The sequence below is a fragment of the Hemibagrus wyckioides genome, linkage group LG25 (genome assembly GCF_019097595.1).
Source record: "Hemibagrus wyckioides isolate EC202008001 linkage group LG25, SWU_Hwy_1.0, whole genome shotgun sequence".
Lineage (NCBI taxonomy): Eukaryota > Metazoa > Chordata > Actinopteri > Siluriformes > Bagridae > Hemibagrus > Hemibagrus wyckioides.
This window is the reverse complement of record NC_080734.1, coordinates 1,301,174-1,323,391: the sequence shown is the minus strand read 5'-3', so window position 1 is coordinate 1,323,391 and position 22,218 is coordinate 1,301,174. Positions and strand designations below refer to the sequence as shown.

At 42.6% G+C, this 22,218-nt stretch overlaps 1 protein-coding gene, 1 long non-coding RNA gene, 1 other non-coding gene and 1 pseudogene across 4 annotated transcripts in view; 2 read left to right on the top strand and 2 right to left on the bottom strand.

Moving 5' to 3' along the window:
- Window positions 1-2,315, bottom strand: part of glrx5 (glutaredoxin 5 homolog (S. cerevisiae)) — a 5,429-nt gene extending 3,114 nt beyond the window's left edge. Inside the window, exon 1 of the mRNA XM_058378845.1 lies at window positions 1,904-2,315. Coding sequence (XP_058234828.1) covers window positions 1,904-2,192 — 289 coding nt within the window. The 5' untranslated portion in view covers window positions 2,193-2,315. The remainder of the gene's footprint in view (window positions 1-1,903) is intronic.
- Window positions 1-22,218, bottom strand: part of LOC131345737 (NACHT, LRR and PYD domains-containing protein 3-like) — a 566,556-nt pseudogene that overhangs the window by 153,666 nt on the left and 390,672 nt on the right.
- LOC131345795 (uncharacterized) lies at window positions 2,597-21,610 on the top strand. Of its 2 annotated transcripts, XR_009203535.1 has the most exons (4): window positions 2,597-2,669; window positions 18,320-18,542; window positions 19,374-20,840; window positions 20,973-21,609. It is a non-coding gene; the product is annotated as an uncharacterized LOC131345795 (long non-coding RNA). The 2 variants fall into 2 exon arrangements; XR_009203534.1 differs by having other exon boundaries at window positions 19,374-21,610.
- LOC131346331 (small Cajal body-specific RNA 13) lies at window positions 18,320-18,586 on the top strand. Its single transcript, XR_009203598.1, has one exon. It is a non-coding gene; the product is annotated as a small Cajal body-specific RNA 13 (non-coding RNA).

Here is a 22,218-nt window from a genome sequence, read left to right as displayed (position 1 = left end):
GTCACACACCACACGCCACGTCACACACCACGTCACACACCACACGCCACGTCACACACCACGTCACACACCACGTCACACACCACACGTCACGTCACACACCACGTCGCACACCACACGTCACGTCACACACCACGTCGCACACCACACGTCACACACCACACCACGTCACACACACCGTCTCACACACACACCCACACCCACACCCACACCGTCTCACACACACACCCACACCGTCTCACACACACACCCACACCGTCTCACACACACACCCACACCGTCTCACACACACACACCATCTCTCACACACACACACCATCTCTCACACACACACACCATCTCTCACACACACACACCATCTCTCACACACACACACACACACACACCGTCTCACACACACACACCGTCTCACACACACACCGTCTCACACACACACCGTCTCACACACACACCCACACCGTCTCACACACACACACCGTCTCACACCCCGTCTCACACACACACACACACCCACACACCGTCTCACACACACACACACACACCGTCTCACACACACACACACTCACACACACACACACACACACACCGTCTCACACACACACCGTCTCACACACACACACAGTCTCACACACACACACAGTCTCACACACACACACACACACACACACACACCGTCTCACACACACACACACAGTCACACACACACACACACCGTCTCACACACACACCGTCTCACACACACACACCGTCTCACACACACACACCGTCTCACACACACACACCGTCTCACACACACACACACACACACACACCGTCTCACACACACACACACACACCCCCCGTCTCACACACACACACACACACCCCGTCTCACACACACACACACACCCCGTCTCACACACACACACACACCCCGTCTCACACACACACACACACCCCGTCTCACACACACACACACACCGTCTCACACACACACACACACCCCGTCTCACACACACACACACACCCCGTCTCACACACACACACACCCCGTCTCACACACACACACACACACACACACACACTCACACACACACACACACCCAGTCTCACACACACACACACCCCGTCTCACACACACACACACACACCCCGTCTCACACACACACACACCCCGTCTCACACACACACACACCCCGTCTCACACACACACACACACACACACACACACCGTCTCACACACACACACACACACACCGTCTCACACACACACACACACACACCGTCTCACACACACACACACACACACACACACACACACACACCGTCTCACACACACACACCCCGTCTCACACACACACACACACACACCCTGTCTCACACACACACACACCCCGTCTCACACACACAGAAAGAGTGAAGTAAAGAGTGAATAAAAGTCCACAGGTGAAGTCATTTGTTCATGAAATGTCTCCCAGTATGTGGAAAAACTCATCATCATCATCATCATCATCATCATCTCTCCCTCTGTCTGTCTCTCTCTCTCTTTTTAACTAAAACTTGAATCTATCTAGAGATAAGGAGCACAGTTTCATCGTGAGAGTTAATCAGTCCTGGACTGTTACACTGACCTGGGTCAGAGGTCAGATAAAGGGAAATATCTCTGTCTAATAAATAAATGAAATTAAACATTAAAAGGTCTTTCTTTTTTATTTGAATGTATTATCTTTTGCACTCCTCTGTAACTGAACTATATTATAGTCGTGTGTGTGTGTGTGTGTGTGTGTGTGTGTGTGTGTGTGTGTGTGTGTGTGTGTATACTGACCTTGTCTGAGCTTTTGGTTGTCCAGCATGTTATAAACAGTGTACTGGTCCACAGTGTGTGTGTGTGTGTGTGTGTGTGTGTGTGTGTGTGTGTACTGACCTTGTCTCAGCTCCTGGTTGTCCAGCACGTTATAAGCCGTGTACTGGTCCACTCCGTGCATCCTGAGGATCTGCACCACGGCGTTGCTGAAGCCGCACATGGGCTGCGCGGGAGTTCCCTTCATGAAGACCACCACCTTGTCCTTCTTCACCATCTGACCCAGGTTCTTCAGCACCTCTTCATCTGAGGAGGAGGAACACATCCAGCGCGCGGGTCTCTGGGACACAGAAACACCCCGCACTGACCGCGCGGTCAGTCTCAGCACACTGGTCAGCATGTTATTCATCATTTCTACACGGTTTCTGACCGAGGACTTTAAAAAATCTGACAAGAAAAAGTTTTTTTCTTCTGAGACGCGAGCCGACTTTCTTCTGAGGCGAGTACAACAAACTCCGCCCTTAAACACAGAAAACAAATCCTATTGGTTTACGTAGTCTCGTGCTTATTTCTAATTGGCTGATGTAAACGTCAATCATAGCGTGTTCCGTTCTCTGATCTAATCATATTAGCTCGCGGCTAATTCAGGTTTATCGCATTTATTATCTGTTTTATTAATGTAATGAGTATGTAACTTTAAACTGTTGCAAATGTAAAAATGTCAGTGTAAAAAATAAATATATTTTAACCAGTCACCTTGTTGATGTTATATATTATAAAATAAAGGTACGACAGAAGTGCTTCCGGTTAGAAACTGTTGAATTTGACTTCCGGTTCAACTTTATCCGGCGTTACCGACGGGTCTCCAAGGCAATGTGGAGATAAACAGGTACTTTAATTTATTTATTTATCTTTTTAAAAATAAATAAACATTTCTGATTTTATTTACAGAGTACAAATGTTCCTGTTGCTTTATTTCTCTAAAAACTCTCACTGTACACAGATCTAGCCGCGGTGTGTAGTTACAGTGAGTGTTTGTTAGATTTTAAAATATTTTATTAAAATAAATTTATTCACTTTATTTAATAAATAACACAAACAGCAGTGTTTACATAATGACACTACTGTTATGAGTTAAAAACCAAAATTGGAATAGAATAAAATAAAAATAAACACTGAGAATACATTTAATAACGCGAGAGAGAATAAATAAATAAACATCAGAAAATATGACAAGATTAAAAAATAATGTTTTTAGTTTCTTTAGAAAAAATGAAAAACACCAGAGCCCTGCAATGGGAAAGTGTTTACATTCATTTTATATATATATATATTTATAAAAATGAAACAACTACACAAGGAAAAGTATGAAAACAGACCGAGACTAATCACCTAACTGTGTGTGTGTGTGTGTGTGTGTAATACAATAAAACACAGTATCATACACACACACACACAATATCATACACACACACACACAGTATCATACACACACACACACACACACACACACACACAGTATCATACACACACACACAGTATCATACACACACACACAGTATCATACACACACACACACACACACACAGTATCATACACACACACAGTATCATACACACACACACACACACAGTATCATATACACACACACACAGTATCATACACACACACACACACACACACACACAGTATCATACACACACACAGTATCATACACACACACACACACACACACACAGTATCATACACACACACAGTATCATATACACACACACACACACACAGTATCATACACACACACAGTATCATACATACACACACACACACACAGTATCATACACACACACACACAGTATCATACACACACAGTATCATACACAAACACACACACACACACACAATATCATGCACACACACACACAGTATCATACACACACACACAGAGTATCATACACACACACACAGAGTATCATACACACACACACAGTATCATACACACACACACACACAGTATCATACACACACACACACAGTATCATACACACACACACAGTATCATACACACACACAGTATCATACTCACACACAGTAACACACACACACACAGTATCATACACACACACACACACACACAGTATCATACACACACACACACACAGTATCATACACACACACACACAGTATCATACACACACACACAGTATCATATATACACACACACACACAGTATCATATACACACACACACACACACACAGAGTATCATACACACACACACAGAGTATCATATACACACACACACAGTATCATACACACACACACACAGTATCATATACACACACACACACAGTATCATACACACACACACACACACACAGTATCATACACACACACACACACACACACACACACACACAGTATCATACACACACACAGTATCATACACACACACACAATCATACACACACACACAGTATCATACACACACACACAGTATCATACACACACACAGTATCATACACACACACACAGTATCATATACACACACACAATCATACACACACACACACAGTATCATGCACACACACACAGTATCATACACACACACACAATCATACACACACACACAATCATACACACACACAGTATCATACACACACACACAGAGTATCATACACACACACACACACAGTATCATACACACACACACACACACAGTATCATACACACACACACACACACACAGTATCATACACACACACACACACAGTATCATACACACACACACACAGTATCATACACACACACACAGTATCATATATACACACACACACACAGTATCATATACACACACACACACACACACACAGAGTATCATACACACACACACAGAGTATCATACACACACACACACAGTATCATACACACACACACAGAGTATCATACACACACACACAGTATCATATACACACACACACAGTATCATACACACACACACACACACAGTATCATATACACACACACACAGTATCATACACACACACACACAGTATCATATACACACACACACACAGTATCATACACACACACACACACACAGTATCATACACACACACACACACACACACACACAGTATCATACACACACACAGTATCATACACACACACACAATCATACACACACACACAGTATCATACACACACACAGTATCATACACACACACACAGTATCATATACACACACACAATCATACACACACACACACAGTATCATGCACACACACACAGTATCATACACACACACACAATCATACACACACACAGTATCATACACACACACACAGTATCATACACACACACACACACACACAGTATCATACACACACACACACAGTATCATACACACACACACACAGTATCATACACACACACAATCATACACACACACACACACAGTATCATGCACACACACACAGTATCATACACACACACACAATCATACACACACACAGTATCATACACACACACACACACACAGTATCATACACACACACACACACACAGTATCATACACACACACACACAGTATCATACACACACACACAGTATCATACACACACACACAGTATCATACACACACACAGTATCATACTCACACACAGTAACACACACACACAGTATCATACACACACACACACACACACAGTATCATACACACACACACACACACTCATACATACATACAGTATCATACACACACACAGTATCATACACACACACACACACAGAGTATCATACACACACACACACACAGTATCATACACACACACACACACACACAGTATCATACACACACACACACACAGTATCATACACACACACACACAGTATCATACACACACACACAGTATCATATACACACACACACACAGTATCATACACACACACACACAGTATCATATACACACACACACACAGTATCATACACACACACACACAGTATCATACACACACACACACACAGTATCATACACACACACACACACACACAGTATCATACACACACACACACACACACACACACACACACACACAGTATCATATACACACACACACACAGTATCATACACACACACACACAGTATCATATACACACACACACAGTATCATACACACACACACACACACACACACAGTATCATACACACACAGTATCATACACACACACACACACACACAGTATCATACACACACACAGTATCATACACACACACACAATCATACACACACACACAGTATCATACACACACACACAGTATCATACACACACACAGTATCATACACACACACACAGTATCATATACACACACACAATCATACACACACACACACAGTATCATGCACACACACACAGTATCATACACACACACACAGTATCATATACACACACACACAGAGTATCATACACACACACACACACAGAGTATCATACACACACACACAGAGTATCATACACACACACACAGAGTATCATACACACACACACAGAGTATCATACACACAGTATCATACACACACACACACACACAGTATCATACACACACACACACAGTATCATACACACACACACAGTATCATACACACACACAGTATCATACTCACACACAGTAACACACACACACACAGTATCATACACACACACACACACAGTATCATACACACACACACAGTATCATATATACACACACACACACAGTATCATATACACACACACACACACACACACACACACAGTATCACACACACACACACACACACACACACAGTATCACACACACACACACACACACACACAGTATCATACACACACACACACACACACACAGTATCATACACACACACACAGTATCATACACACACACACACACACAGTTATCACACACACACACACACACACACAGTTATCACACACACACACAGTTATCACACACACACACACACACACACACACAGTTATCACACACACACACACACACACACAGTTATCACACACACACACACACACACAGTTATCACACACACACACACACACACAGTTATCACACACACACACACACACACACACACACACAGTATCATACACACACACACACACACACACACACACACAGTATCACACACACACACACACACACACAGTATCATACACACACACACACACACACACACACACACACAGTATCATACACACACACACACACAGTATCATACACACACACACACACACACACACACAGTATCATACACACACACACAGTATCATACACACACACACACACACACACACACAGTATCATACACACACACACACAGTATCATACACACACACACACACAGTATCATACACACACACAGTATCATACACACACACACACAGTATCATACACACACACACACACACACACACACACAGTATCATACACACACACAGTATCATACACACACACACACAGTATCATACACACACACACACACAGTATCATACACACACACACACAGTATCATACACACACACACACACAGTATCATACACACACACAGTATCATACACACACACACACAGTATCATACACACACACACACACACACACACACACACAGTATCATACACACACACAGTATCATACACACACACACACAGTATCATACACACACACACACACAGTATCATACACACACACAGTATCATACACACACACACAGTATCATACACACACACACACACACAGTATCACACACACACACACACACACACACAGTATCATACACACACACACACACACACACACAGTATCATACACACACACACACACACAGTATCATACACACACACACACACACACACACACAGTATCATACACACACACACACACACACACAGTATCATACACACACACACACAGTATCATACACACACACACACACACACACACACACACAGTATCATACACACACACACACACACACAGAGTATCATACACACACACACACAGTATCATATTCACACACACACACAGTATCATACACACACACACACACACACACAGTATCATACACACACACACACAGTATCATACACACACACACACAGTATCATATACACACACACACACACAGAGTATCATACACACACACACACAGTATCATACACACACACACACAGTATCATATACACACACACACAGTATCATACACACACACACACAGTATCATATACACACACACACAGTATCATACACACACACACACAGTATCATATACACACACACACACAGTATCATACACACACACACACACACACACACACACAGTATCATACACACACACACACACACACACACAGTATCATACACACACACACACACACACACACACACACAGTATCATACACACACACACACACACACACACACACACACACACACACACACACAGTATCATATACACACACACACACAGTATCATACACACACACACACAGTATCATATACACACACACACAGTATCATACACACACACACACACACACACAGTATCATACACACACAGTATCATACACACACACACACACACACAGTATCATACACACACACAGTATCATACACACACACACAATCATACACACACACACAGTATCATATACACACACACAATCATACACACACACACAATCATACACACACACACAGTATCATACACACACACAGTATCATACACACACACACAGTATCATATACACACACACAATCATACACACACACACACAGTATCATGCACACACACACAGTATCATACACACACACACAATCATACACACACACAGTATCATACACACACACACACACACAGAGTATCATACACACACACAGTATCATACACACACACACACACACAGTATCATACACACACACACACAGTATCATACACACACACAATCATACACACACACACACAGTATCATACACACACACACAATCATACACACACACACACAGTATCATACACACACACACAATCATACACACACACAGTATCATATACACACACACACACACACACACAGAGTATCATACACACACACACAGTATCATACACACACACACACACACAGTATCATACACACACACAATCATACACACACACACAGTATCATGCACACACACAGTATCATACACACACACACAATCATACACACACACAGTATCATATACACACACACACACACACACACAGAGTATCATACACACACACACACAGTATCATACACACACACACACAGTATCATATACACACACACACACACACACACAGAGTATCATACACACACACACACACAGTATCATACACACACACACACAGTATCATATACACACACACACAGTATCATACACACACACACACACAGTATCATATACACACACACACAGTATCATACACACACACACACAGTATCATATACACACACACACACAGTATCATACACACACACACACACACACAGAGTATCATACACACACACACACAGTATCATATTCACACACACACACAGTATCATACACACACACACACACACAGTATCATACACACACACACACACACAGTATCACACACACACACACACACACAGAGTATCATACACACACACACACACAGTATCATACACACACACACACAGTATCATATACACACACACACAGTATCATATACACACACACACAGTATCATACACACACACACAGTATCATATACACACACACACAGTATCATACACACACACACACAGTATCATATACACACACACACACAGTATCATACACACACACACACAGAGTATCATACACACACACACACACAGTATCATATTCACACACACACACAGTATCATACACACACACACACACACAGTATCATACACACACACACACACACACAGTATCACACACACACACACACAGTATCATACACACACACACACACACACACACACACACACAGTATCATACACACACACACACACACAGTATCATACACACACACACACACACACACACAGTATCATACACACACACACACAGTATCATACACACACACACACACAGTATCATACACACACACAGTATCATACACACACACACACACACACACACACAGTATCACACACACACACACACACACACACAGTATCATACACACACACACACACACACACACACAGTATCACACACACACACACACACACACACAGTATCATACACACACACACACACACAGTATCATACACACACACACACACACACACACAGTATCATACACACACACACAGTATCATACACACACACACACACACACACAGTATCATACACACACACACACAGTATCATACACACACACACACACACAGTATCATACACACACACAGTATCATACACACACACACAGTATCATACACACACACACACACACACACACAGTATCATACACACACACACAGTATCATATACACACACACACACAGTATCATACACACACACACACACACACACACACAGTATCATACACACACACACACACACACACACACACACAGTATCATATACACACACACACACAGTATCATACACACACACACACACACACACACAGTATCATACACACACACACACACACACACTATCATACACACACACACACACACACACAGTATCATACACACACACACACAGTATCATACACACACACACACACACACAGTATCATACACACACACACACACACACACACACAGTATCATACACACACACACACAGTATCATACACACACACACACACACACACACAGTATCATACACACACACACACACACACAGAGTATCATACACACACACACACACACACACAGTATCATACACACACACACACACACACAGAGTATCATACACACACACACACAGTATCATATTCACACACACACACACAGTATCATACACACACACACACACAGTATCATACACACACACACACAGTATCATACACACACACACACAGTATCATATACACACACACACACACACACAGAGTATCATACACACACACACACACAGTATCATACACACACACACACAGTATCATATACACACACACACAGTATCATACACACACACACACAGTATCATATACACACACACACAGTATCATATACACACACACACAGTATCATACACACACACACACAGTATCATATACACACACACACACAGTATCATACACACACACACACACACACACACAGTATCATACACACACACACACACACACACAGTATCATACACACACACACACACACACACACACACAGTATCATACACACACACACACACACACACAGTATCATACACACACACACAGTATCATACACACACACACACACACACACAGTATCATACACACACACAATCATACACACACACACAGTATCATACACACACACAGTATCATACACACACACACAGTATCATATACACACACACAATCATACACACACACACACAGTATCATGCACACACACACAGTATCATACACACACACAGTATCATACACACACACACACACAGTATCATACACACACACACAGTATCATACACACACACACACACACAGTATCATACACACACACACACAGTATCATACACACACACAATCATACACACACACACACAGTATCATGCACACACACAGTATCATACACACACACAGTATCATACACACACACACACACACAGTATCATACACACACACACACAGTATCATACTCACACACAGTAACACACACACACAGTATCATACACACACACACACACACACACACACACACACAGTATCATACACACACACACACACACTCATACATACATACAGTATCATACACACACACAGTATCATACACACACACACACACACACACACAGTATCATACACACACACACACACAGAGTATCATACACACACACACACAGTATCATACACACACACACACAGTATCATACACACACACACACAGTATCATACACACACACACAGTATCATATACACACACACACACAGTATCATACACACACACACACAGTATCATATACACACACACACACAGTATCATACACACACACACACACACACAGTATCATACACACACACACACACACACAGTATCATATACACACACACACACAGTATCATACACACACACACACAGTATCATATACACACACACACACAGTATCATACACACACACACACACACACACAGTATCATACACACACACACACACACACACAGTATCATACACACACACACAGTATCATACACACACACACAATCATACACACACACACAGTATCATACACACACACACAGTATCATACACACACACAGTATCATACACACACACACAGTATCATATACACACACACAATCATACACACACACACACAGTATCATGCACACACACACAGTATCATACACACACACACAGTATCATACACACACACACACACACACACAGTATCATACACACACACACAGTATCATACACACACACACAATCATACACACACACAGTATCATACACACACACACACACACACACAGTATCATACACACACACACACACACACACAGTATCATACACACACACACACACACACACACACACACAGTATCATACACACACACACACAGTATCATATTCACACACACACACAGTATCATACACACACACACAGTATCATATACACACACACACACAGTATCATACACACACACACACAGTATCATATACACACACACACACAGTATCATACACACACACACACACACACAGTATCATACACACACACACACACACACAGTATCATATACACACACACACACAGTATCATACACACACACACACAGTATCATATACACACACACACACAGTATCATACACACACACACACACACACACAGTATCATACACACACACACACACACACACAGTATCATACACACACACACAATCATACACACACACACAGTATCATACACACACACACAGTATCATACACACACACAGTATCATACACACACACACAGTATCATATACACACACACAATCATACACACACACACACAGTATCATGCACACACACACACACACAGTATCATACACACACACACACACACACACAGTATCATACACACACACACAGTATCATACACACACACACAATCATACACACACACAGTATCATACACACACACACACACACACAGTATCATACACACACACACACACACACACAGTATCATACACACACACACACACACACACACACACACAGTATCATACACACACACACACAGTATCATATTCACACACACACACAGTATCATACACACACACACACACACAGTATCATACACACACACACACACACACAGTATCATACACACACACACAATCATACACACACACAGTATCATACACACACACACACACACACACAGTATCATACACACACACACACACACACAGTATCATACACACACACACACACACACACAGTATCATACACACACACACACACACACACACACAGTATCATACACACACACACACAGTATCATACACACACACACACACACACACAGTATCATACACACACACACACAGTATCATACACACACACACACACACACACACACACACACACACACAGTATCATACACACACACACACACACACAGTATCATACACACACACACACACACACACAGTATCATACACACACACACACACACACACACAGTATCATACACACACACACACACACACACACACACAGTATCATACACACACACACACACAGTATCATACACACACACACACACACACAGTATCATACACACACACACACAGTATCATACACACACACACACACACACACAGTATCATACACACACACACACACACACAGAGTATCATACACACACACACAGTATCATATTCACACACACACACAGTATCATACACACACACACACACACACAGTATCATACACACACACACACACACACACAGTATCATACACACACACACACACACACAGTATCATACACACACACACACACACACAGTATCATACACACACACACACACACACACACACAGTATCATACACACACACACACACACAGTATCATACACACACACACACACACACACAGTATCATACACACACACACACACACAGTATCATACACACACACACAGTATCATACACACACACACACACACACACACACACACACACAGTATCATACACACACACACACACACACAGTATCATACACACACACACACACACACACACAGTATCATACACACACACACACAGTATCACACACACACACACACAGTATCATACACACACACACACACACACACACACACAGTATCATACACACACACACACAGTATCATACACACACACACACACACACACAGTATCACACACACACACACACACAGTCACACACACACACACACAGTATCATACACACACACACACACACAGTATCATACACACACACACACACAGTATCATACACACACACACACACACACAGTATCATACACACACACACACACACACACACAGTATCACACACACACACACACACACAGTATCATACACACACACACACACACACACAGTATCATACACACACACACACACAGTATCATACACACACACACACACACACACAGTATCATACACACACACACACAGTATCATACACACACACACACAGTATCATACACACACACACACACACAGTATCATACACACACACACACACAGAGTATCATACACACACACACACAGTATCATACACACACACAGTATCATACACACACACACAGTATCATATACACACACACACACAGTATCATATACACACACACACAGTATCATACACACACACACAGTATCACACACACACACACACACACACACACAGTATCATACACACACACACACACACACACACAGTATCATACACACACACACACACACACACAGTATCATACACACACACACACACACACACACACACAGTATCATACACACACACACACACACAGTATCATACACACACACACACACACAGTATCATACACACACACAGTATCATACACACACACAGTATCATACACACACACACACACAGTATCATACACACACACACACACACACAGTATCATACACACACACACAGTATCACACACACACACACACACACACACAGTATCATACACACACACACACACACACACACAGTATCATACACACACACACAGTATCATACACACACACACACAGTATCATACACACACACACACACACACACACACACACACACACAGTATCATACACACACACACACACACACACAGTATCATACACACACACACAGTATCATACACACACACACACACACACACAGTATCATACACACACACACAGTATCATACACACACACACACACACAGTATCATACACACACACACACACACACACACAGTATCACACACACACACACACAGTATCATACACACACACACACAGTATCATACACACACACACACAGTATCACACACACACACACACACAGTATCATACACACACACACACACACACACACACACAGTATCATACACACACACACACAGTATCATACACACACACACACACACACACACAGTATCACACACACACACACACACAGTATCACACACACACACACACAGTATCATACACACACACACACACAGTATCATACACACACACACACACAGTATCATACACACACACACACACACACAGTATCATACACACACACACACACACACACACAGTATCACACACACACACACACACACAGTATCATACACACACACACACACACACAGTATCATACACACACACACACACAGTATCATACACACACACACACACACACACAGTATCATACACACACACACACACAGTATCATACACACACACAGTATCATACACACACACACACACAGTATCATACACACACACACACACACACACAGTATCATACACACACACACACACAGTATCATACACACACACACACACAGTATCATACACACACACAGTATCATACACACACACACACAGTATCATACACACACACACACACACAGTATCATACACACACACACAGTATCACACACACACACACACACACACACACACACACAGTATCTAACACACACACACACACACAGTATCATACACACACACACACACACACACACACACAGTATCATACACACACACACACACACACACACACACAGTATCATACACACACACACACACACAGTATCATACACACACACACACACACACAGTATCACACACACACACACACACACAGTATCACACACACACACACACACACAGTATCATACACACACACAGTATCATACACACACACACACACAGTATCATACACACACACACACACACACAGTATCATACACACACACACAGTATCACACACACACACACACACACACACACACAGTTATCACACACACACACACACACACACACACAGTTATCACACACACACACACACACAGTTATCACACACACACACACACAGTTATCACACACACACACACACACACAGTTATCACACACACACACACACACACACACACACAGTTATCACACACACACACACACACACACACAGTATCATACACACACACACACACACACAGTATCATACACACACACACACACACACACACACACACACACACACACACAGTATCATACACACACACACACACACACACACAGTATCATACAGTGTATCATATAGTGTATGATACTGTGTGTTTGTGTGTATGATACTGTGTGTGTGTGTGTGTGTGTATGATACTGTGTGTGTGTGTGTGTGTGTGATACTGTGTGTGTGTGTGTGTGTATGATACTGTGTGTGTGTGTGTGTGTGTATGATACTGTGTGTGTGTGTGTGTGTGTGTGTGTGTGTATGATACTGTGTGTGTGTGTGTGTATGATACTGTGTGTGTGTGTATGATACTGTGTGTGTGTGTGTGTGTGTGTGTATGATACTGTGTGTGTGTGTGTGTGTATGATACTGTGTGTGTGTGTATGATACTGTGTGTGTGTGTGTGTGTGTGTGTGTATGATACTGTGTGTGTGTGTATGATACTGTGTGTGTGTGTATGATTGTGTGTGTGTGTGTATGATACTGTGTGTGCGTGTGTGTGTATGATACTGTGTGTGTGTGTGTGTGTGTGTGTGTATGATACTGTGTGTGTGTGTGTGTGTGTGTGTATGATACTGTGTGTGTGTGTGTGTGTATGATACTGTGTGTGTGTGTGTGTGTGTGTGTGTGTATGATACTGTGTGTGTGTATGATACTGTGTGTGTGTGTATGATACTGTGTGTGTGTGTGTGTGTATGATTGTGTGTGTGTATGATTGTGTGTGTGTATGATTGTGTGTGTGTATGATTCTGTGTGTGTGTGTGTGTGTGTATGATACTGTGTGTGTGTGTTTGTGTGTATGATACTGTGTGTGTGTGTATGATACTGTGTGTGTGTGTGTATGATACTGTGTGTGTGTATGATTCTGTGTGTGTGTGTGTGTGTGTGTATGATACTGTGTGTGTGTGTGTGTATGATACTGTGTGTGTGTGTGTGTGTGTGTGTGTGTGTGTGTATGATACTGTGTGTGTGTGTGTGTGTGTGTGTGATACTGTGTGTGTGTATGATACTGTGTGTGTGTGTGTGTATGATTGTGTGTGTGTATGATTGTGTGTGTGTGTATGATTCTGTGTGTGTGTGTGTGTGTATGATACTGTGTGTTTGTATGATACTGTGTGTGTGTGTGTGTATGATACTGTGTGTGTGTGTGTGTGTGTGTGTATGATACTGTGTGTGTGTATGATACTGTGTGTGTGTGTGTATGATACTGTGTGTGTGTATGATACTGTGTGTGTGTATGATACTGTGTGTGTGTGTGTGTATGATACTGTGTGTGTGTATGATACTGTGTGTGTGTGTGTGTATGATACTGTGTGTGTGTGTGTGTGTGTGTATGATACTGTGTGTGTGTGTGTGTGTATGATACTGTGTGTGTGTGTGTGTGTATGATACTGTGTGTGTGTGTGTGTATGATACTGTGTGTGTGTGTGTGTGTATGATACTGTGTGTGTGTGTGTATGATACTGTGTGTGTGTGTGTGTATGATACTGTGTGTGTGTGTGTGTATGATACTGTGTGTGTGTGTATGATACTGTGTGTGTGTGTGTGTATGATACTGTGTGTGTGTGTGTGTATGATACTGTGTGTGTGTGTGTGTAGTACGTGCAGCTCCTGCTCCTGCTCCGGTCCTGCCGGTGGCCGTGATGCTGCAGGACTGCACAGAGGAACAGAGAGAGAGAGGCGGAGCTCCGGAGCTCTGGGGTTTTTCCGTGCGATGTTTTTCTGACACTCAGAACCCTGTTTGTTCCACGGAGGTGACGGTTCTCCTCGTACCCTCACTCATCCACAGACAGGGAGAGGAAACTGCAGTCAGATATTGTCTGTGAGGACAAGCTCGCCTTCCAGACACTTCAAACTGACACACTGTCCGTCTGTCCCTCACTGTGTCCGTCTGTCCCTCACTGTGTCCGTCTGTCCCTCACTGTGCCCGTCTGTCCATCACTGTCCTTCTGTCCCCCACTGTATCTGTCTGTCCCTCACTGTCCGTCTGTCCCTCAGTGTGTTTGTCTGTCCCTCACTGTGCCCGTCTGTCCATCACTGTCCTTCTGTCCCCCACTATGTCCGTCTGTCCCTCACTGTGCCCGTCTGTCCATCACTGTCCATCTGTCCCCCACTGTGTCCGTCTGTCCCTCACTGTCCATCTGTCCCCCACTGTGTCCGTCTGTCCCTCACTGTCCGTCTGACCCTCACTGTGTCCGTCTGTCCCTCACTGTCCCCGTCTGTCCCCCACTGTCCCCGTCTGTCTGTCCCCCACTGTCCCCGTCTGTCTGTCCCCCACTGTGTCTGTATGTCCCCCACTGTGTCCGTCTGTCCCTCACTGTCTGTCTGTCCCCCACTGTGTCCACCTTTCCATCACTGTCCATCTGTCCCTCACTGTGTCTATCTGTCCCTCACTGTGTCTGTCCCTCACTCTGTCCATCTGTCCATCACTGTCTGTCTGTCCCAAACAGTGTCTGTCTGTCCCTCAGTTGTCTCTGTCCCTCAATGTGTCCATCTGTCCATCACTGTCTGTCTGTCCCTCACTATGTCTGTCTGTCCCTCAGTTGTCTCTGTCCCTCACTGTGTCCGTCTGTTCATCACTGTGTCTCTCACTGCAACCTCTCACCATCATACTACTATCTCTCTCTCTCTCTCTCTCTCTCTCTCTCTGTAGATGTTGATCAGCTTGCTGGAGCTTTAAAGCTCAAACACTGGATATAAACCTTAATGATGTGGAGTTTAAAAAAAGAGGAAGCTGATGGAAATCCAGATCATCTCTGAACTCACGTCTTTCTTCTTTTTCTCAGTCTATGTTAAAAATATAATTTTGAAAATAATTTGCACACACCAGTCGTAACATTAAGTCCACCTGCCTGATGTTGTGTAGATCCTCTATGTTCCTCATGAACAGCTCTGACTCTGAGGCTGGACTCCACCAGAGCTCTGAAGGTGTGTGTGGAATCTGACACCAAGACGGAGGTGGAGGTGTGAAGTAGGGTGGTGGATCATAAAAGACTAAAAGATCGCTCAGGTACTGCGGCGCGAGACCATTTAGTGCTTTATAGGTTAGTAACAGTATTTTATAATCAATGTGAAATTTGACTGGGAGCCAATGTAGTGTGGCTAAAATAGGAGTGATGTGTTCATATCTTCTGGTTCTAGTTAGGACTCTAGCTGCTGCATTCTGGACTAACTGGAGCTTGTTTCTGCTCCTGCTGGAACATCCAGACAGTAAGACATTACAATAATCCAACCTAGAGGTAACAAAAGCATGAACTAGTTTCTCTGCATCATGAAGCACAACATATTTCGTATCTTAGCGATATTTCTGAGATGGAAGAAGGCTACCCGAGTGATATTAAACTGATGAATATGTCTCAGCTCACTCTGTAACGTGTGTGTGTGTGTGTGTGTGTGTGTTTATCTTTCCTCATGTGGAGATTATTGACCTGACCTCTGTTTTTCAGCACTGATATGGACTTTGAGTAAGTTTTTCTCAGTGATGAAATAAAGGCTGGTTGGAAAATTTAACTCTTTGTGTTGAGTGTTTCTGATTATGAACACAGACATGTTTTACAAAATTACATTAATAATAATAATAATAATAATAATAATAAAGGATTGTATTTTACACACAGTTACACAATCACAGTCAGCAGCAGTTTATAGCCATGAGTTTACTCTGTATTGCCCCCTAGTGGAATAACAGCAAAACACCCCCACCCCACCCCCCACCTTCTCTCTTTAGATGTTAGACTTTAACCCTTTCTCCTGTTCATTTCCACCCCTGTATTATGCCCCGTTGAGCTCAGGGGGCAGACAGTGGGGTAGTTTCCAGCTCCTGCTCAGTGTGAATCTTCAGCATGTTCTGTTGATGTCACCCAAAAGAGCAGAAGATCTTTCCATCATGGATCAGTCGCTTTGAGATGCTATCAGTGCGTTTCTACTGAACAGAGATGTTCAGTTAATAGATCGCTGATTTTCATCTTTTAGAACCAGCACCGGTCTGAACAGTAGAAGGTTCCAGAAGCAGACGGTGGTGTTTATACATCACTTTACATTCACACACCAGATGATGTCCAGACTCTACACACTGATCCTACACTCACTCTGTCCAGGAGTCCTGAAAAACACACACAGGGTTTGTTGTTGGTTGTTGTCATTAACAGTATACATAATTTCATTTAAATATATTTATTTTAAAGTTCGATGATCAAATGAGGGAAATTCTTGTTGTTATAATTATAATAATAATAAAGGAATTAAATTTCAGGTAGAAAATATCAGAGCTGCAGCTGAACTGTGGGTTTTCAGGACATCACTGATTTCTAAGAAAAAATCTTTAGTGAGTTTGGAGTTCGGTCACTCACTCGGCCTGCCGCTCGATCGGTCAGGGTCAGACACATCGATCTCTTTCCACAGGAAAACAAACACCAACGAAGTTTGGAACTTTTCACAAATTTACCTGAAAAAACTGCAAGACTCTGTATCCTGATAAAGATGAAAAAAAAAAACATATCCTGTTTTTTTGTATGATTTAAAATGAACAGATTCATTGTTTTACATGAATGTTGTTCACTGTATTACATTATATTTATTTTTATTATTTTTTAAATATTTATTTATTATTTTTATATGTTGATGTCATGAAATAAATCCCATCTGTGAGTTTATAATGTTTAAAACTGCTCCCTGTTTACATCAAAGTAGAAAAAAATCCCACATCTACATCACAGGACACCCTTCACTTTCCCAGTTACTCCATCACACACTCACACACATACACACACACACACACACACACATACACACACACACACACACATACACTCACACACACTCACACACACACTCACATACACACTCACATACACTCACACACACATACACACACACACACACACACACACACTCACACTCATACACACACACACATACACACACACTCACACTCACACACACACATACACACACACACTCACACACACATACACACACACACTCACACACACACTCACATACACACACTCACACACTCACATACACACACACACATACACACTCACACACACACATACACACTCACATACACACACACACATACACACTCACATACACACACACTCACACACATACACACTCACACATACACACACACACACCTACTCAATGTTCCAATACATTGTGGGTAATCCACACTCTCATTGAGTGAACATGATGAAAACTGGAGTTAAAGCTTCAGTGTTTCAGTGTTCTGGTGGTTCAGTGTTTCAGTGTTCTGGTGGTTCAGTGTTTCAGTGTTCTGGTGGTTCAGTGTTTCAGTGTTCTGGTGGTTCAGTGTTTCAGTGTTCTGGTGGTTCAGTGTTTCAGTGTTCTGGTGGTTCAGTGTTTCAGTGTTCTGGTGGTTCAGTGTTTCAGTGTTCTGGTGGTTCAGTGTTTCAGTGTTCTGGTGGTTCAGTGTTTCAGTGTTCTGGTGGTTCAGTGTTTCAGTGTTCTGGTGGTTCAGTGTTTCAGTGTTC